This window comes from Gobio gobio, assembly GCF_949357685.1.
Source record: "Gobio gobio genome assembly, chromosome: 1".
Taxonomy (NCBI): domain Eukaryota; kingdom Metazoa; phylum Chordata; class Actinopteri; order Cypriniformes; family Gobionidae; genus Gobio; species Gobio gobio.
In genome coordinates this window covers 47,593,433-47,614,931 of record NC_137097.1, presented here as the reverse complement: position 1 = coordinate 47,614,931, position 21,499 = coordinate 47,593,433, and the positions used below count along the sequence as shown (strand labels likewise).

General features: G+C 38.4%; 1 protein-coding gene across 1 annotated transcript in view; it reads right to left on the bottom strand.

The window, feature by feature from the left end:
- Positions 1-58: 58 nt before the first annotated feature.
- Positions 59-21,499, bottom strand: part of kat2a (K(lysine) acetyltransferase 2A) — a 33,920-nt gene continuing 12,479 nt past the window's right edge. The window contains exons 12-18 of the mRNA XM_079823153.1: positions 3,794-3,904; positions 3,558-3,701; positions 3,338-3,452; positions 3,208-3,244; positions 2,293-2,356; positions 2,122-2,206; positions 59-1,953 (exon numbers count right to left, since the gene is read on the bottom strand). Coding sequence (XP_079679279.1) covers positions 1,760-1,953; positions 2,122-2,206; positions 2,293-2,356; positions 3,208-3,244; positions 3,338-3,452; positions 3,558-3,701; positions 3,794-3,904 — 750 coding nt within the window. The 3' untranslated portion in view covers positions 59-1,759. The remainder of the gene's footprint in view (positions 1,954-2,121; positions 2,207-2,292; positions 2,357-3,207; positions 3,245-3,337; positions 3,453-3,557; positions 3,702-3,793; positions 3,905-21,499) is intronic.

The window sequence follows — 21,499 nt, the reverse complement described above, 5'->3', positions numbered from 1 at the left end:
TCAAATTAAAAGAAGATTTTAAAATAAATTAAACAAAATGATTAAGCTTAATAAAGTAGTATCTAGTAATTGTATTGCAAAATATTACAGTTTGCACACTCAGGACGATTAATTCCTGTAATTTATTCCTGTGATGTCAAAGCTGAATTTTCAGCATCATTACTTTGGTCTTCAGTGTCACATGATCCTTCAGAAATCAGTCTAATATGATGATTTGCTGCTAAAAAAAAAAAAACATTTCAATGTTGAAAACAGTTGTGGTGCTTAATATTTTTGTGAAAACCATGATACATTTTCAAAGAACACATTATTTTTTGTAACAAATGTCTTTACTCTCTTTTGATCAACTTACTTTTTTTCTTCTTCAAAAAAACTCACTATATAAACTCCAACCTTATAAATGTAGTATATATAAAAGCTATCAGACTAATTTATACTTTTTTGTTCCGTTATGCAATTCATTGTGATTCAGAACTGAAAAAGCTCAAATCTGCATAACTTCTCAGCAAGGCAAACTTAGATTAAAAAAAAGTTTATTTTCAAAAAAAACAAAACAGAATTATAATACACAGAACTGTAGCAATTTACATGCATCCTCCAAATGTAACCATATCCAACCGCATTCTATCACACCCGTCTGTCCTCTTCATAAAAGGGGTCATCAGCGACCCACAGTAAATCTAAAAATAAAGAACCCTGATAATACATCAACATTGCAGCAGTTTGTCAAAGTCATGATTCAAGTAAATGCCCATTACGAGAGACTGAAAAATAAACCAGCTGTCCTGTCCCATGTGTGCGAGCGTTAAACTAGCAGAGAACATGCGTTATCACAGAAATCACATACGTATTTGGATATAGAGTTTTGTGCAGTTGTCCATTCAGAGTATTTTAGGTAGTAGCAGACAAGTGTTTTGTAGTTACGATTGAAATGGAAATAGTTGTTCATGGTCCCAAATGGGGGTAAAAAGCAGGTTGCAAAAACGGTGAACGCTTACTCCTGGGGTCATGACACATTGAAAGCTTTCAAAGAAGACAAATATAAGTTTGTGAAAAAAGATAAACACTTCACGACGGCACTGACAAAGCAAAGTGGACAGCAATAATTTCCCAGGAGCAAAAAAACAAACAAAAAAACACGACTATTTTTACTTTAAGTGATCTGTCATGGAATGAGTCGTCTTTTTTCCAATAAACAAAAACAGGAAAAAAGATTTCTCTCATATTGTCAGATTTATACTGAAGAGGCACGTCCTGTATATGACTGACCGGCTGTTTCAAACAGCTTTGGCAGAGAATGGTGGCACCGCAGTGACATCACTAGAGGCCAAATATTGTCTGTCTTTGGCTGCAGCATATCGGGTCAGAGGAGTTTCGCAGGTTACACAACTGAATGTTTGTGTATGTAGAGCAACAGCTTGCAGTGTGCGTGAGTCATTCGTTTTATGCCGGAGGTTGGGAAAGAAGAACAGAACTGCTAATGGTGATTTCTGTCTTAGCTAACGCCCACATCGAACACGCTTTCAGTTTTCATTTTCCCTTAATGCACTGGCATGGCAGAGTCATAAACATGAACATAACCTTGAGTTTTATAAGTATACTGTACAAGGGTGGATAAAAATAACAAAGCAGCAACAACTTTCGTCTGGTTTGGATGTCGTTCATCCAAATTAAACGTGTGTGTGTGTGTGTGTGTGTGTGTATATGTGATCACACTCTATATTATCTAACTGGCCCCTTGTCCTAGGCTAGATGTCTGTTACTTTTCAATGAGCCCGGCCTCTTTCAGTTTGAAGTAGAAAAACTTCTCCAGTGTGTTGGCACACTTGCAGTACTCGCTGTCTGGAGGGTTGTATTCTCTGCAATTCGTGATTACTCGCTGCAGGTCGGCGATAAACAGCTTTTTAGTCACATAATACCGGTTCTTCAGACGCTCCGTCATGGTTTTCAAGTCTGAGTAGGAAGAGAGGTTTTTCAATTGGATGCAATTTGATGTTGATAAAATTGTATTGATTTTTACTGATTAATATTAGCTTCCCAGCTAGTTTAACTAATTCAATAGCGGCCCTTCAGAATGGTTGAAATCTCATTACTGTATATGCAGATCACATCAGTACCCACCAATGGGGAAGCGGATGACCTCATAATAGTCAGGAGCTTCAGATTTTTTCACTGGCTCCATGAAAGGCCAGGAGTCTGGATGCGTCTGTTAACACACAAATGAGATGGTGAGAATATAACAATAGTGTTTAGATGAATGTGTGTGCATGAGTGTAACAACAGGACTCTTACTTTAATCTGTGCGAGTAGATTCTTTAGCATGTTGTAAAGCAGATCCGGATCTTTCAGCTCTTTACTGCAGAGATAAAATAAGAGAGAATGATGCATACACGCAGGGTGCAAAACTAACACTTATTAACTGTTTTACTAGCTAAAAGCTTTTTTTTAACTTGCTGGTGGCTGGTAACTTTACTAGGAACTGCAACAAGACTGGCTTATCTCGTGCATAATACACAAAGTGACCAAGTAAACTATTTGTCACAAGCACACAGAAAAACAGCTAAATAATTTTTGCAAAAATATACTCTTAAATAAATAATGCCAAATACAGTTTTCATTGCAATTAAAAATATCGAAAAAGATCCCTGTGTACACACAAACACTACCCTTCAAAAGTTTGCTTTATTAATGTTTTTGAAAAAAGTATCTTATGCTCACCATTGCTGCATTTATTCAAAGTGATATTGTGAAATATTATTAAAATAACTGTTATATTTAAATATATTTTAAAATGGAATTTAGTCCTGTGGTGTCAAAGCTGTATTTTCAGCATCATTACTCCTGTCTACAGTCTTCTAATATGACGATTTGGTCCTTATGTAACATTTCTTATTATAATCAATGTTGAAAATAGCTGTGCTGCTTAATATTTTTGTGGATACTTTATTCCAGGATTCTTTTATAAATATAAACATTTTCAGCATTTATTTGAAAGAAACATTTTGTAAGATCATAAATTACTTTACTGTCACTTTTGATTAATGCATCCTTGCTGAATAAAAGTATGAATTCCTTTAATAAAATCTTACTGACCACAAATGGTAGCGTACACAACATATCATCACTGTAAAATCAGTAAAATTATTTAATACAGACACACAGATGGTCTTAGACTTCAGAATAAATATGCATAAATTCTTCTCTGACCTTTTCTCCTTGGCACTAGGTTTCCAACCAGTCTCTCCTAAAGAAGAAAAAAAAGGAGGGAGAGAGTGTGTGAATGGAAGGATTTTGTGGGCGAATTATAGCCACTAGTGTGAGACGAGCACACACTTACTGATGCCTGGTATACTCTCCACAGGAATCTGCCGCACACCCTCTTTAAAGCAGGTGAGACCAGGATACACTTTCCTGATCTGATTCTGTTTCCTCTCGATCAGTTTCTTGATTATCTACAGCAGATGACGACAAACCCATTTACGCAATGCAATACTATTAGATTTCCTAACACAATCCAATTCCTCTCCAGCAAAAGGGGGAAATCGGTGCACTCTCACCTCTTTCTGTCTCTTTATGATGTGTGAGAGTTCGGTGTATGGTATTCTGGGATTGAGCTCGCACTCCATCAGCGTGGCTCCCTCGTAGTCTTTGATGTAACCAAGGTAGCGGCTCTTCGGCACTTTGATGTCTTTGGAGAAACCCTGCCGACAGCGAGAGGGGTCAAAGATGAAGTTGTGCAGTGGAAAAACAGGAAATTACAAGAGTCTCTGTACATGAGTGGTTGGAGCTGTACCTGTTTCTTGAAGTAGCCGATGGCGTATTCGTCAGCATAAGTGAGAAAGTACAGAATGCCATGCTTGATGTGGTACTCCTTAAGATGATTCATCAGGTGTGTGCCGTAGCCCTAAAATGAACACGCACAACAAATTATCAATAAATCGAGTGAAAGACATCAATTCATCTCATAGCAAAAATGCTATTTATATAGCATACAACATATTAATATAATATATTAATTTCTGTAATTAATGTGGACTAAATTTCTGTTTTTAAATTAAGATTTTACATACTGAGGTTACTTTTTCTTTTTTTTATAATTTTAAAAAACAAATCACTGACCTAATGTATTATGCCATGATAAATATAAGGTAGGCAGCTCACTGCAGTATATATTTAGGGGCCAAGCACCGAAGGTGCGAAGGCACCTATTGAAACCGTTCCCGTTCCTATTATTATTATTATTCATCTTCTTCTTCTTCTTCTTCTTCTTCTTCTTCCGCCACGAAGTCTATGGTAGCCCATAGAACCGTATGGTAAAAAGTTATGAAATTCGGTACACTTATAGAGGACGGTCTCAAGTGTCTCCATAGCAAGTTTGGAGTCTCTAACTCAATCCCTCTAGCGCCACCATCAGTCCAAAATTTGACTCATGTTTATGCTAATAACTTTTGAACCATAAGGTCTAGAAACAAAATTCTTGTTTCCTCTGATTCCTTGGCTCAAGACGATTCGATTGCACCCTATGACGTCATTTTCCGTCATAAAAATTTTCCCGCCATTTTTAATTTTCCGAAAAACCTACTTTTACGAACTCGTCCTAGACGGTTCATCCGATTTGCACGAAAATTGAACCAGATCATCTTCAGACCATGCTGACAAAAAATCTTGCAAATCAAGTTGATTCGTCAAATCATTTGCGATAAACGCGCAAACAAATTTTATGTAGCGGTTGCAAAAACACTCTTAAGGCAATATCTTCGCAACGCTTTATCGTATTCAAACCAAACTTGGTACATGTCATCACAAGCATGACTTGAGGCAACATACAGCGTTTCGGCGCAGCGCCACCTACTGGTCCGGAGATACGAAAAATTGCTATTTTTGCTTATAACTTCTGAACTGTTTGTCCAAAAATCATAAAAGTGGTCTCGTTACATTCAGGACGGCATGCCGAGTCGTCTGATATTCAATTTTACCATATCGGCCATTTTGGCTGTCGGCCATTTTGAATTTTGTCAAAAAATGCTATATTTTACAAATGCATTAGTATATTGTTACTAAACTCGGTATGTGACTTCCTTGCTATGCCCTGAAGGTACTCAAAAAGTTTTAGGGCAGTGCCACCTTGTGGTCAAAAGATATAACAAACTTGACAAAAATGCTAATAACTTTTGAATAAATTAGCCTAGTATATTGAAACTGGTCATAATAGAGTCATTGGCTCATGCCGATTCAATTGCAACCTATGATGTCATTTTCGATCATGATAATTTCCCCGCCATTTTTAATTTTCCAAAAAAACTACTTTTACGAACTCGTCCTAGACGGTTTGTCCGATTTGCACGAAAATTGAACCAGATCATCTTCAGACCATGCTGACAAAAAATCTTGCAAATCAAGTTGATTTGTCAAATCGTTTTCGATAAACGCGCACACAAATTTTGCGTAGCGGTTGCAAAAACACTCATAAGCCTATATCTCCACAACGCTTTATCGTATTCAAACCAATCTTGGTATATGTCATCACAAGCATGACCTGAAGCAACATGCAGCGTTTCGGCGCAGCGCCACCTACTGGTCCGGAGATACGAAAAATTGCTATTTTTGCTTATAACTTCTGAACTGTTTGTCCAAAAATCATAAAAGTGGTCTCGTTACATTCAGGACGGCATGCCGAGTCGTCTGATATTCAATTTTACCATATCGGCCATTTTGGCTGTCGGCCATTTTGAATTTTGTCAAAAAATGCTATATTTTACAAATGCATTAGTATATTGTTACTAAACTCGGTATGTGACTTCCTTGCTATGCCCTGAAGGTACTCAAAAAGTTTTAGGGCAGTGCCACCTTGTGGTCAAAAGATATAACAAACTTGACAAAAATGCTAATAACTTTTGAATAAATTAGCCTAGTATATTGAAACTGGTCATAATAGAGTCATTGGCTCATGCCGATTCAATTTTAACCTATGATGTCATTTTCGGTCATGATAATTTCCCCGCCATTTTTAATTTTCCAAAAAACCTACTTTTACGAACTCGTCCTAGACGGTTTGTCCGATTTGCACGAAAATTGAACCAGATCATCTTCAGACCATGCTGACAAAAAATCTTGCAAATCAAGTTGATTCGTCAAATCTTTTGCGATAAACGCGCAAACAAATTTTACGTAGCGGTTGCAAAAGCACTCTTAAGGCAATATCTCCGCAACGCTTTATCGTATTCAAACCAAACTTGGTACATGTTATCACAAGCATGACTTGAGGCAACATGCAGTGTTTCGGCGCAGCGCCACCTACTGGTCCGGAGATACAAAAAATGGCTGTTTTTGCGTATAACTTTTGAACCGTTTGTCCAAAAATCATAAAAGTGGTCTCGTTACATTCAGGATGGCATGCCGAGTCGTCTGATATTCAATTTTACCATATCAGCCATTTTGGCTGTCGGCCATTTTGAATTATGTGCTAAAATGCTATATTTTACAAATGCATTAGTGTATTGTTACTAAACTTGGTATGTGACTTCCACTCCATGCCCTGAAGGTACTCAAAAAGTTTTGGGGCAGTGCCACCTTGTGGTCAAAAGTTATAACAAACTTGACAAAAATGCTAATAACTTTTGATTTAATTAGCTTAGTATAATGAAACTGGTCATAATACATTCATTGGCTCATACTGATTCAATTGCACCCTATGACGTCATTTTCGGTCATGACAATTTCCCCGCCATATTTAATTTTCCAAAAAACCTACTTTTGTAAACTCGTCCTAGACGGTTTGTCCGATTTGCACGAAAATTTAACCAGATCATCTTCAGACCATGCTGACAAAAAATCTTGCAAATCAAGTTGATTCGTCAAATCGTTTTTGATAAATGTGCACACAAATTTTACGTAGCGGTTGCAAAAACACTCATAAGGCTATATCTCCGCAACGCTTTATCGTGTTCAATCCAAACTTGGTACATGTCATCACAAGCATGACTTGAAGCAACTTGCAGCGTTTCGGCGCAGCGCCACCTACTGGTCTGGAGATACAAAAAATGGCTATTTTTGCTTATAACTTTTGAACTGTTTGTCCAAAATTCATGTCTTCCGCACAATGCTTTGAAGGTACTCAAAAAGTTTTGGGGCAGTGCAACCTTGTGGTCAGAGGTTATAACAAAATTTACAAACATGCTAATAACTTTTGATTAAATTAGCCTAGTTTAATGAAACTGGTCATAATACAGTCATTGGCTCATGCCGAGAACATAGATACTAATTTTGCCATATTTGGTCAAACATCCTGTCCTCAATGTTCTTATTTGATCAAAACCTACTTTTTCAAACTCATCCTAGACCGTTTGTCCAATTTCTACCAAAATCGAATCGTATCATCTTCAGACTGTGTCAACAAAAAGTTAGGGATTTTGCATCAATAGATGAAACCGTTTTTGTAAACTGCAGCGACGAAGTTGAGGCATGATGCCAAAATGACTCTTGAGGCTGTATCTCTGCAATGCTTTGACATATTGGCATCAAACTTTGCATGTGCCATTGTTCCCTTATTCTGACCACACCATATCAATTTCGTATCTGTGCCACCTATTGGTCAAAAGTGATAAACCATTAACTCACATTATCAGTGACTCAATATATGATATTTCAGCCATTTTGCCTAATCTTCTTAAACTGTATAATTGTTCATTGTTGCAGTTGGTCTGACACTCTCAGACTACAATGCATTTTCAGCCTTTTGCTTAAAATCATCTTAAAACGTGATTAATTGCTCATTGCTCCAGTTGATCTGACACTGCCAGCCATTTTGGCATGTCTTGTCTTCTTCTTTGCGCTTGGCCCCGGTATTGCTGCTTGCAGCTATATTTAGGGGCCAAGCACCAAAGGTGCGAAGGCACCTATTGAAACCGTTCCCGTCTTTTTTTCTTCCGCCATGGGAGTCTATGGCAGCCCATAGAACCGTATGGTAAAAAGTTGTGAAATTTGGCACACTAATAGAGGATGGTCTGGTATGTCACCATGGCAATTTTGGTGTCTCTATCTCAATCCCTCTAGCGCCACCACCTGTCCAAATGTGTACTCATGTTTATGCTAATAACTTTTGAACCGTAAGGGCTAGAAACGAAATTCTTTTTTCCTCTAATTTCTGAGCTCGTGCCAATTCGGCTGCACCCTATGACGTCATTTTCCGTCTTGGATATTTCCCCGCCATTTTCAATTAACCGAAAAACCTACTTTTGCGAACTCGTCCTAGACGGTTCATCCGATTTGCACGAAAATTGAACCAGATCATCTTCAGACAATATTGACAAAAAATCTTGCAAATCAAGTTGATTCGTCTAATCGTTTTCGATAAACGCGCGAACAAATTTTACATAACGTTTGCAAAAACACACTTAAGGCAATATCTCCGCAACGCTTTATTGTGTTCAAACCAAACTTGGTAAATGTCATCATAAGCATGACTTGAGGCTACATGCAGCGTTTCGGCGCTGTGCCACCTACTGGTCTGGAGATACGAAAAATGGCTATTTTAGCTTTTCTTTGCTGAACCGTTTGTCCAAATATCATAAAAGGGGCCTCGTTAGATTCGGGACGTCATGCCGAGTCGAAGGATATCCAATTTTACCATATCGGCCATTTTGGCTGTCGCCCATCTTGAATTATGTGCTAAAATGCTGTATTTTATCAGCGCATGAACGGATTGTTGCAAAACTCGGTATGGGTCATCACCACGATACCCCAAAGTAGCCTGACAAGTTTCGAAACAGCGCCGCCTAGTGGAGATTTTTTTAAAAAAAGGCTCAGAACTTTGGGTGTGGTTGACTTATTTTCACGAGACTCATCTCATTAGACTCCTGAATCGTTGCCGAGTCCAACAATACCACACTTGCCAGGTTTCGCCGTATGGTTTGTGCACCGTTGTAATTTAGCGCTTAAAACTTTTTTGCCGATATCTTCGAAACCGCTAGTCCGATCGAGACGAAACCAGCGTCAGAAGTTCGGAAACATAGGTCGTTAGGCATGGTCGCGAGCCCAAATGTCAAAATATTGATAGTAAGGGGTAGTAAAATCCAATCAAAGTCAGGTGTCAGGCTGAAACCCTATTGTAACTGTTCATTTTCCCATGATGCATCATTCTCCAGCTAAAACTGATCGGGCAGACCAAACCGTAAGTCGTAGAGACTTGAAACTTGCAGGGATGGTAGTACTCACAACGACTACTGACGTCACCGAAGCACGCCCCGATCGGCCTGACGGGGGTGCTACAGCGATCAAAAGTACGAAACGGCGATCAAAAGTACGAAACGGCTCATAACTCCTCAAACGTAAGGCGTAGCCTCGAGTGCCTTATATCACTGGAATCCTTGGCTCAAGGCGGACAAAATGCATGCCTCGGATTTGCTCGCCCTTCAGGCGCCAATTTCGAGATATTTTAGGTTTTTTGTAAAACCTACTTTTGCAAATTACTCCCAGGTTCTTTGCTTGATCAGAACCAAATCACTGCAGAAATGTTCTCTGGAGAGTGATTATCAATAATTATTTAAAAAAAAACACATTTTGATTCATGGTCGCTAAGGGGAGCCAAAATGTTTGATGTAACCGGGACCTCTTTTACTAAAATGGCTATAACTTGTGAACGGAATGAGATATTTTCACCAAATTCAGGTCACATGTATGTGAGCTCAGTCTGAGATCACATGAAAAAAATCGCAACTATTAACCACTTGTTGGCGCTATAACAGGGGAAAAACACGTGAAAATGGCAATATGGGCACCCAAACATTAGTCAGATGACAATGGGCATTCATTGTCTTCATCCAGGTTGCCATGATAGTCTATGAGGACACTGGCATATCTCAAAAAACTCTGTATACGTCATTGGCACAATGCCCTGAATGAGCATTCACCTCCTTAGACTCCTGAATCCTTGCTGAATTCCAGTGATACCAAACATGCCAGGTTTCACCTTATGGTATGTGAAAAGGTGTATTTTAGCACCTAAAAAACCTTTGCGAATGTCTTCAAGACACATAACATGGGTCAATAGCTAAACAATAATGACCAAAAGCCAACATTTTGGAAGGAAGTGGCAAAAAAAAAAATCCAATCAATGCAGCCAATTCTCTCTAAATATAAGTGGCTATAACTTTAAAATAAAATGAGATATTTACAACAAATTTTACACATATATTTTTGGGCACACTTTGAGGACACCTAAAAAAAAGCTGTGTTATAACTGTCAAAAAATACATATTTTTCCTTAGTTAAATTGCCTGTTTTGCCGTGAATGCTCTTTCCCATCTATGATCTAAGTTTATTTGTTTACTTGGATCCCCATTAGCCAGTACCTAGGCAGTGACTACTCTTCATGAGGTCCCAAAAAGTAAAAAATACAAAACTACATTAAAGCTGCAAGAGCAATGAAAGGGATCTCGCACCTATGCCAGGTGACCTTGGGGCTTTAGGAACACAGAGCACGGTGGCCAATATGCATTTAAGTATATAAAAATAGGAGGACTACATCAATCATTTGTATTTGCCACACTTCCTGCTACCGGGCTGTATTCAGATCAGATGGTCGACCTGCACATGGACATGACCAATGCATCCCTGATATGTCTAAAGAGAGCCTGTCAACTAAACTCTGCCCTGTAAATGCTGCATCTAAATGACACCCTCATTAAACCCGTCTCCAGCACGACGACTCCAATCTATCGAATAATCTTACGAATATCTATTTATCTAATATGACTTCTGAACTGTAATTTTGCCAGAATTATAATCATACACTGTTTGTTCGCTGTGTAAGTTACTCAATGCGCGTCACTGACGCTTTTCATATGATTGGAACATATCTAGAAATAATGCTATACTCAACACTTACTAACTCGTTCATCTCGCTGTAATGGTACATTGCATGTGTTACAAAGTTGGTAGAATAATGATGAAGACGGACTCGGCGTGACTGGGACTCATGTTTATTCAGAACTTTCAGATACAAACACAATAAACTCGCGCTGACAGACAGCGCTCTCATAACTCAGTAGTTACTATAAATAACTTTGTTAGCAATCGCTCCGTCTCCGTGATGTCCGGTTCGCGAACAAATCATTCTTTTGAATCGGTTCTTTTTAGTGAACCGAACCAGTTCACCAAATCGGACTGAATCGTTCTAAACGGTTCGCGTCTCGAGTCAGCGCTGATCCACATGAGTGACAGTCCCTCCGACTAGAAATAAACGAATAACCTGAAGTATATGCTAGTAACTACAACAGTTCACCCTGAACTGAGACATGCTGAGAGAACTGATGAGAAGTGAACACAGGTCCATCCGTCTCTGGCAGACTCGTGCCTGCTCGTGCCTCGTTAAACCACGCCCCCTCCGCTCATTTAAAATGCAAAGATGTCAGCCAATCACAACAGTGGCCGTTTTTACTGAAGTCTCACAGCAGACACGCCTCTTGAAGCAGGGCATTCAGCCACAGGGCAAACAGCAGTATAGAAAAAATGCCTTTTATTTCTAAATTATGACATTTTATGATGTAAAAATCAAATGCCATGCCATGGGACCTTTAATTCAAGTATGGCTTTAACCAGATTAAGGTAATTAGAAATCACTGTTTACATGGTAGATTCTTAATCAGAGTATGGTCTTAATCAGATTAATATCGGAGTATTGTTGTCCATGTAAACGTAGTCATTGTCACATATTAAACAATCAATTTATCCAGCAATAATTTATGATCCATTACATAAAATGCTGAGCTAAAATCTAACGATACAGCTTCTACTAAGTTATTATCATCAATTTGTGCTCATACTACTCCCTAATATTGATCTGTAATTCATATTTAGACATTATAAAATCACTATTATAACATTTACAATCATATTTTGTAAAATGCATCACTTCCTTTCTATTGAAGTATTGGTATTGACAATTGTGCCACATGATGAGTAATGTGAAACCTGAAAAAAACTTGCAGTAAACATTTTGTTCCCACCATATATTTCACATATCTGTATCTACAACAAAATGTGTGTTTGTGTGTGTGAGCATGTTTAGTCTGTATAAAATATTATTGTTTAAGCCTATTGTTTAAGTATTATTGTTTAAGTATTCATTTTCCGCCATATTTTGTGATCTCAGCAATACATTTTAGGTTGACATAGGGTTGACAAAACTCAGTATGGGTCATCACCACGATGCCCTGAGGTAGCCTGAGAGGTTTAAAAACAGCACCACCTAGTGGAGATTGCCCCTCCCAAATGCTTATAACTTTGGTTGTGGTTGACTTGTTTTCATAGGAGTAACTTTTTTTTGTCTCCTGAATCCTTGCCAAGTCCAACGATACCAGACTTGCCAGATTTCGCAGCATGGTAACTTAGCGCTAAAAAAACATTAGCGGATATCTTCGAATGCTAGTCTGACCAAGACGAAACCAGCGTCAGAAGTTCTGAAACATAGGTCGATAGCCAAGTGTTAATACCCAAATGTCAAAATATTGACATTAAGGGGAAGTAAAATCCAATCAAAGTCAGGTGTCAGTAATTTTTTATGTGTTTTTTCATATAAATGTCTATAACTCAAAAACAAAATGAGATATTTTCACCAAAATCGACACACATATGTATGGGCTCACTCCGAGGACACATAAAAAATGGTGGTATCATATCTCTTGGTGGCACAATAATAGAAAAAACATGAAATACAGGATTATGAAAAAAATTAATTCTAGGCCTTTGTTTAAATAACGCTTTGGAGTATAATTACGAAACTCGTTATGTGTTCGAGTTCTGCACCATGCCCTGAAGGTATTCAAAAGGTTTCAGGGCAGCGCCACCTTGTGGTCAAAATGTATAACAAGATATACAAAAAGGCTAATAACTTTTGAATAAATTTGTCTATAATAATGAAACTGGTTATAATACATTCCTTGGCTACTGCTGAGAACATAAATATAAATTTTGCCATACTTGGTCAAACTTCCTCTCCTCCATCTTGCTATTTGTTAAAAAACTACTTCTTCAAACTCTCCTAGGCCGTTTGTCCGATTTTCACAAAAATTTAATCGTATCATCTTCAGGCTGTGCCAAGAAAATATTATGGATTTTGCGTTTATAGGCAAAACCGTTTTCCTATATCGCTGCGACGAATTTGAGGCATGATGCCAAAATGACTCTTGAGGCAGTATCTCTGCAATGCTTTGACATATTGGCATCAAACTTTGCATGTGTCATTGTTCCCTTATTCTGACCACACCACATCAATTTCGTAACTGTGCCACCTATTGGTCAAAAGTGATAAACCATTAAATTATATTATTAGTGACTCTATATATGATATTTCAGCCATTTTGCCTAATCTTCTTAAACTGTATAATTGTTCATTGTTGCAGTTGGTTTGACACACTCAAACTACAATGCATTTTTCAGCCTATTGCCTAAAATCATCTTAAAACGTGATTAATTGCTCATTGCTGCAGTTGATCTGACACTGCCAGCCATTTTGGCATGTCTTGTCTTCTTCTTTGCGCTTGGCCCCGGTATTGCTGCTTGCAGCTATATTTATTATTCATCTTCTTCTTCTTCTTCTTCTTCTTCTTCCGCCACGAAGTCTATGGCAGCCCATAGAACCGTATGGTAAAAAGTTGTGAAATTTGGCACACTAATAGAGGACAGTCTGAAATGTCACCGTAGCAAATTTGGAGTCTCAAACTCAATCCCTCTAGCGCCACCATCAGTCCAAAATTTGACTCATGTTTATGCTAATAACTTTTGAACCATAAGGGCTAGAAACAAAATTCTTTTTTCCTCTGATTCCTTGGCTCAAGACGATTCGATTGCACCCTATGACGTCATTTTCCGTCATAAAAATTTTCCCGCCATTTTGATTTTTCCGAAAAACCTACTTTTACGAACTCGTCCTAGACGGTTCATCTGATTTGCACGAAAATTGAACCAGATCATCTTCAGACCATGCTGACAAAAAATCTTGCAAATCAAGTTGATTCGTCAAATCATTTGCGATAAACGCGCAAACAAATTTTACGTAAAGGTTGCAAAAACACTCTTAAGGCAATATCTCCGCAACGCTTTATCGTATTCAAACCAAACTTGGTACATGTCATCACAAGCATGACTTGAGGCAACATACAGCGTTTCGGCGCAGCGCCACCTACTGGTCCGGAGATACGAAAAATTGCTATTTTTGCTTATAACTTCTGAACTGTTTGTCCAAAAATCATAAAAGTGGTCTCGTTACATTCAGGACGGCATGCCGAGTCGTCTGATATTCAATTTTACCATATCGGCCATTTTGGCTGTCGGCCATTTTGAATTTTGTCAAAAAATGCTATATTTTACAAATGCATTAGTATATTGTTACTAAACTCGGTATGTGACTTCCTTGCTATGCCCTGAAGGTACTCAAAAAGTTTTAGGGCAGTGCCACCTTGTGGTCAAAAGATATAACAAACTTGACAAAAATGCTAATAACTTTTGAATAAATTAGCCTAGTATATTGAAACTGGTCATAATAGAGTCATTGGCTCATGCCGATTCAATTTTAACCTATGATGTCATTTTCGGTCATGATAATTTCCCCGCCATTTTTAATTTTCCAAAAAACCTACTTTTACGAACTCGTCCTAGACGGTTTGTCCGATTTGCACGAAAATTGAACCAGATCATCTTCAGACCATGCTGACAAAAAATCTTGCAAATCAAGTTGATTTGTCAAATCGTTTTCGATAAACGCGCACACAAATTTTGCGTAGCGGTTGCAAAAACACTCATAAGCCTATATCTCCACAACGCTTTATCGTATTCAAACCAATCTTGGTATATGTCATCACAAGCATGACCTGAAGCAACATGCAGCGTTTCGGCGCAGCGCCACCTACTGGTCCGGAGATACAAAAAATGGCTATTTTTGCTTATAACTTTTGAACTGTTTGTCCAAAAATCATGTCTTCCGCACCATGCTTTGAAGGTACTCAAAACGTTTTGGGGCAGTGCCACCTTGTGGTCAGAGGTTATAACAAAATTTACAAACATGCTAATAACTTTTGATTAAATTAGCCTAGTTTAATGAAACTGGTCATAATACAGTCATTGGCTCATGCCGAGAACAGAGATACTAATTTTTCCATATTTGGTCAAACATCCTGTCCTCAATGTTCTTATTTGATCAAAACCTACTTTTTCAAACTCATCCTAGACCGTTTGTCCAATTTCCACCAAAATCGAATCGTATCATCTTCAGACTGTGTCAACAAAAAGTTAGGGATTTTGCATCAATAGATGAAACCGTTTTTGTAAACCGCAGCGACGAAGTTGAGCCATTATGCCAAAATTACTCTTGAGGCTGTATCTCTGCAATGCTTTGACATATTGGCATCAAACTTTGCATGTGTCATTGTTCCCTTATTCTGACCACACCACATCAATTTCGTATCTGTGCCACCTATTGGTCAAAAGTGATAAACCATTAACTTACATTATCAGTGACTCAATATATGATATTTCAGCCATTTTGCCTAATCTTCTTAAACTGTATAATTGTTAATTGTTGCAGTTGGTCTGACACTCTCAGACTACAATGCATTTTCAGCCTTTTGCTTAAAATCATCTTAAAACGTGATTAATTGCTCATTTCTCCAGTTGATCTGACACTGCCAGCATTTTGGCATGTCTTGTCTTCTTCTTTGCGCTTGGCCCCGGTATTGCTGCTTGCAGCTATATTTAGGGGCCAAGCACCGAAGGTGCGAAGGCACCTATTGAAACCGTTCCCGTTCTTATTATTATTATTCATCTTCTTCTTCTTCTTCTTCTTCTTCTTCTTCTTCCGCCACGAAGTCTATGGCAGCCCATAGAACCGTATGGTAAAAAGTTGTGAAATTTGGCACACTAATAGAGGACAGTCTGAAATATCACCGTAGCAAATTTGGAGTCTCAAACTCAATCCCTCTAGCGCCACCATCAGTCCAAAATTTGACTCATGTTTATGCTAATAACTTTTGAACCATAAGGGCTAGAAACAAAAATCTTTTTTCCTCTGATTCCTTGGCTCAAGACGATTCCATTGCACCCTATGACGTCATTTTCCGTCATAAAAATTTTCCCGCCATTTTGAATTTTCCGAAAAACCTACTTTTACGAACTCGTCCTAGACGGTTCATCCGATTTGCACGAAAATTGAACCAGATCATCTTCAGACCATGCTGACAAAAAATCTTGCAAATCAAGTTGATTCGTCAAATCATTTGCGATAAACGCGCAAACAAATTTTACGTAGCGGTTGCAAAAACACTCTTAAGGCAATATCTCCGCAACGCTTTATCGTATTCAAACCAAACTTGGTACATGTCATCACAAGCATGACTTGAGGCAACATACAGCGTTTCGGCGCAGCGCCACCTACTGGTCCGGAGATACGAAAAATTGCAATTTTTGCTTATAACTTCTGAACTGTTTGTCCAAAAATCATAAAAGTGGTCTCGTTACATTCAGGACGGCATGCCGAGTCGTCTGATATTCAATTTTACCATATCGGCCATTTTGGCTGTCGGCCATTTTGAATTTTGTCAAAAAATGCTATATTTTACAAATGCATTAGTATATTGTTACTAAACTCGGTATGTGACCTCCTTGCTATGCCCTGAAGGTACTCAAAAAGTTTTAGGGCAGTGCCACCTTGTGGTCAAAAGATATAACAAACTTGACAAAAATGCTAATAACTTTTGATTAAATTAGCCTAGTATACTGAAACTGGTCATAATAGAGTCATTGGCTCATGCCGATTCAATTGCAACCTATGATGTCATTTTCGGTCATGATAATTTCCCCGCCATTTTTAATTTTCCAAAAAACCTACTTTTACGAACTCGTCCTAGACGGTTTGTCCGATTTGCACGAAAATTGAACCAGATCATCTTCAGACCATGCTGACAAAAAATCTTGCAAATCAAGTTGATTTGTCAAATCTTTTTCGATAAACGCGCACACAAATTTTGCGTAGCGGTTGCAAAAACACTCATAAGCCTCTATCTCCACAACGCTTTATCGTATTCAAACCAATCTTGGTATATGTCATCACAAGCATGACCTGAAGCAACATGCAGCGTTTCGGGGCAGCGCCACCTACTGGTCCGGAGATACAAAAAATGGCTATTTTTGCTTATAACTTTTGAACTGTTTGTCCAAAAATCATGTCTTCCGCACCATGCTTTGAAGGTACTCAAAACGTTTTGGGGCAGTGCCACCTTGTGGTCAGAGGTTATAACAAAATTTACAAACATGCTAATAACTTTTGATTAAATTAGCCTAGTTTAATGAAACTGGTCATAATACAGTCATTGGCTCATGCCGAGAACAGAGATACTAATTTTTCCATATTTGGTCAAACATCCTGTCCTCAATGTTCTTATTTGATCAAAACCTACTTTTTCAAACTCATCCTAGACCGTTTGTCCAATTTCCACCAAAATCGAATCGTATCATCTTCAGACTGTGTCAACAAAAAGTTAGGGATTTTGCATCAATAGATGAAACCGTTTTTGTAAACCGCAGCGACGAAGTTGAGCCATTATGCCAAAATTACTCTTGAGGCTGTATCTCTGCAATGCTTTGACATATTGGCATCAAACTTTGCATGTGTCATTGTTCCCTTATTCTGACCACACCACATCAATTTCGTATCTGTGCCACCTATTGGTCAAAAGTGATAAACCATTAACTTACATTATCAGTGACTCAATATATGATATTTCAGCCATTTTGCCTAATCTTCGTAAACTGTATAATTGTTAATTGTTGCAGTTGGTCTGACACTCTCAGACTACAATGCATTTTCAGCCTTTTGCCTAAAATCATCTTAAAACGTGATTAATTGCTCATTGCTCCAGTTGATCTGACACTGCCAGCCATTTTGGCATGTCTTGTCTTCTTCTTTGCGCTTGGCCCCGGTATTGCTGCTTGCAGCTATATTTATTATTCATCTTCTTCTTCTTCTTCTTCCGCCACGAAGTCTATGGCAGCCCATAGAACCGTATGGTAAAAAGTTGTGAAATTTGGCACACTAATAGAGGACAGTCTGTAATGTCACCGTAGCAAATTTGGAGTCTCAAACTCAATCCCTCTAGCGCCACCATCAGTCCAAAATTTGACTCATGTTTATGCTAATAACTTTTGAACCATAAGGGCTAGAAACAAAATTCTTTTTTCCTCTGATTCCTTGGCTCAAGACGATTCGATTGCACCCTATGACGTCATTTTCCGTCATAAAAATTTTCCCGCCATTTTTAATTTTCCGAAAAACCTACTTTTACGAACTCGTCCTAGACGGTTCATCCGATTTGCACGAAAATTGAACCAGATCATCTTCAGACCATGCTGACAAAAAATCTTGCAAATCAAGTTGATTCGTCAAATCATTTGCGATAAACGCGCAAACAAATTTTACGTAGCGGTTGCAAAAACACTCTTAAGGCAATATCTTCGCAACGCTTTATCGTATTCAAACCAAACTTGGTACATGTCATCACAAGCATGACTTGAGGCAACATACAGCGTTTCGGCGCAGCGCCACCTACTGGTCCGGAGATACGAAAAATTGCTATTTTTGCTTATAACTTCTGAACTGTTTGTCCAAAAATCATAAAAGTGGTCTCGTTACATTCAGGACGGCATGCCGAGTCGTCTGATATTCAATTTTACCATATCGGCCATTTTGGCTGTCGGCCATTTTGAATTTTGTCAAAAAATGCTATATTTTACAAATGCATTAGTATATTGTTACTAAACTCGGTATGTGACTTCCTTGCTATGCCCTGAAGGTACTCAAAAAGTTTTAGGGCAGTGCCACCTTGTGGTCAAAAGATATAACAAACTTGACAAAAATGCTAATAACTTTTGAATAAATTAGCCTAGTATATTGAAACTGGTCATAATAGAGTCATTGGCTCATGCCGATTCAATTTTAACCTATGATGTCATTTTCGGTCATGATAATTTCCCCGCCATTTTTAATTTTCCAAAAAACCTACTTTTACGAACTCGTCCTAGACGGTTTGTCCGATTTGCACGAAAATTGAACCAGATCATCTTCAGACCATGCTGACAAAAAATCTTGCAAATCAAGTTGATTTGTCAAATCGTTTTCGATAAACGCGCACACAAATTTTGCGTAGCGGTTGCAAAAACACTCATAAGCCTATATCTCCACAACGCTTTATCGTATTCAAACCAATCTTGGTATATGTCATCACAAGCATGACCTGAAGCAACATGCAGCGTTTCGGCGCAGCGCCACCTACTGGTCCGGAGATACAAAAAATGGCTATTTTTGCTTATAACTTTTGAACTGTTTGTCCAAAAATCATGTCTTCCGCACCATGCTTTGAAGGTACTCAAAATGTTTTGGGGCAGTGCCACCTTGTGGTCAGAGGTTATAACAAAATTTACAAACTTGCTAATAACTTTTGATTAAATTAGCCTAGTTTAATGAAACTGGTCATAATACAGTCATTGGCTCATGCCGAGAACAGAGATACTAATTTTTCCATATTTGGTCAAACATCCTGTCCTCAATGTTCTTATTTGATCAAAACCTACTTTTTCAAACTCATCCTAGACCGTTTGTCCAATTTCCACCAAAATCGAATCGTATCATCTTCAGACTGTGTCAACAAAAAGTTAGGGATTTTGCATCAATAGATGAAACCGTTTTTGTAAACCGCAGCGACGAAGTTGAGCCATTATGCCAAAATGACTCTTGAGGCTGTATCTCTGCAATGCTTTGACATATTGGCATCAAACTTTGCATGTGTCATTGTTCGCTTATTCTGACCACACCACATCAATTTCGTATCTGTGCCACCTATTGGTCAAAAGTGATAAACCATTAACTTACATTATCAGTGACTCAATATATGATATTTCAGCCATTTTGCCTAATCTTCTTAAACTGTATAATTGTTACAGTTGGTCTGACACTCTCAGACTACAATGCATTTTTCAGCCTTTTGCCTAAAATCATATTAAAATGTGATTAATTGCTCATTGCTGCAGTTGATCTGACACTGCCAGCCATTTTGGCATGTCTTGTCTTCTTCTTTGCGCTTGGCCCCGGTATTGCTGCTTGCAGCTATATTTCATCTTCTTCTTCTTCTTCTTCCGCCGCGAAGTCTATGGCAGCCCATAGAACCGTATGGTAAAAAGTTGTGAAATTTGGCACACTAATAGAGGACAGTCTGAAATGTCACCGTAGCAAATTTGGAGTCTCAAACTCAATCCCTCTAGCGCCACCATCAGTCCAAAATTTGACTCATGTTTATGCTAATAACTTTTGAACCATAAGGGCTAGAAACAAAATTCTTTTTTCCTCTGATTCCTTGGCTCAAGACGATTCGATTGCACCCTATGACGTCATTTTCCGTCATAAAAATTTTCCCGCCATTTTGAATTTTCCGAAAAACCTACTTTTACGAACTCGTCCTAGACGGTTCATCCGATTTGCACGAAAATTGAACCAGATCATCTTCAGACCATGCTGACCAAAAATCTTGCAAATCAAGTTGATTTGTCAAATCATTTGCGATAAACGCGCAAACAAATTTTACGTAGCGTCTGCAAAAACACACTTAAGGCAATATCTCCGCAACGCTTTATCGTATTCAAACCAAACTTGGTACATGTCATCACAAGCATGACTTGAGGCAACATACAGCGTTTCGCCGCAGCGCCACCTACTGGTCCGGAGATACGAAAAATTGCTATTTTTGCTTATAACTTCTGAACCGTTTGTCCAAAAATCATAAAAGTGGTCTCGTTACATTCAGGACGGCATGCCGAGTCGTCTCATATTCAATTTTACCATATCGGCCATTTTGGCTGTCGGCCATTTTGAATTTTGTCAAAAAATGCTATATTTTACAAATGCATTAGTGTATTGTTACTAAACTCGGTATGTGACTTCCATGCTATGCCCTGAAGGTACTCAAAAAGTTTTAGGGCAGTGCCACCTTGTGGTCAAAAGATATAACAAACTTGACAAAAATGCTAATAACTTTTGATTAAATTAGCCTAGTATATTGAAACTGGTCATAATAGAGTCATTGGCTCATGCCGATTCAATTGCAACCTATGATGTCATTTTCGGTCATGATAATTTCCCCGCCATTTTTAATTTTCCAAAAAACCTACTTTTGCGAATTCGTCCTAGACGGTTTGTCCGATTTGCACAGAAATTGAACCATATCATCTTCAGACCATGCTGACAAAAAATCTTGCAAATCAAGTTGATTTGTCAAATCGTTTTCGAAAAACGCGCACACAAATTTTGCGTAGCGGTTGCAAAAACACTCATAAGCCTATATCTCCACAACGCTTTATCGTATTCAAACCAATCTTGGTACATGTCATCACAAGCATGACCTGAGGCAACATGCAGCGTTTCGGCGCAGCGCCACCTACTGGTCCGGAGATACAAAAAATG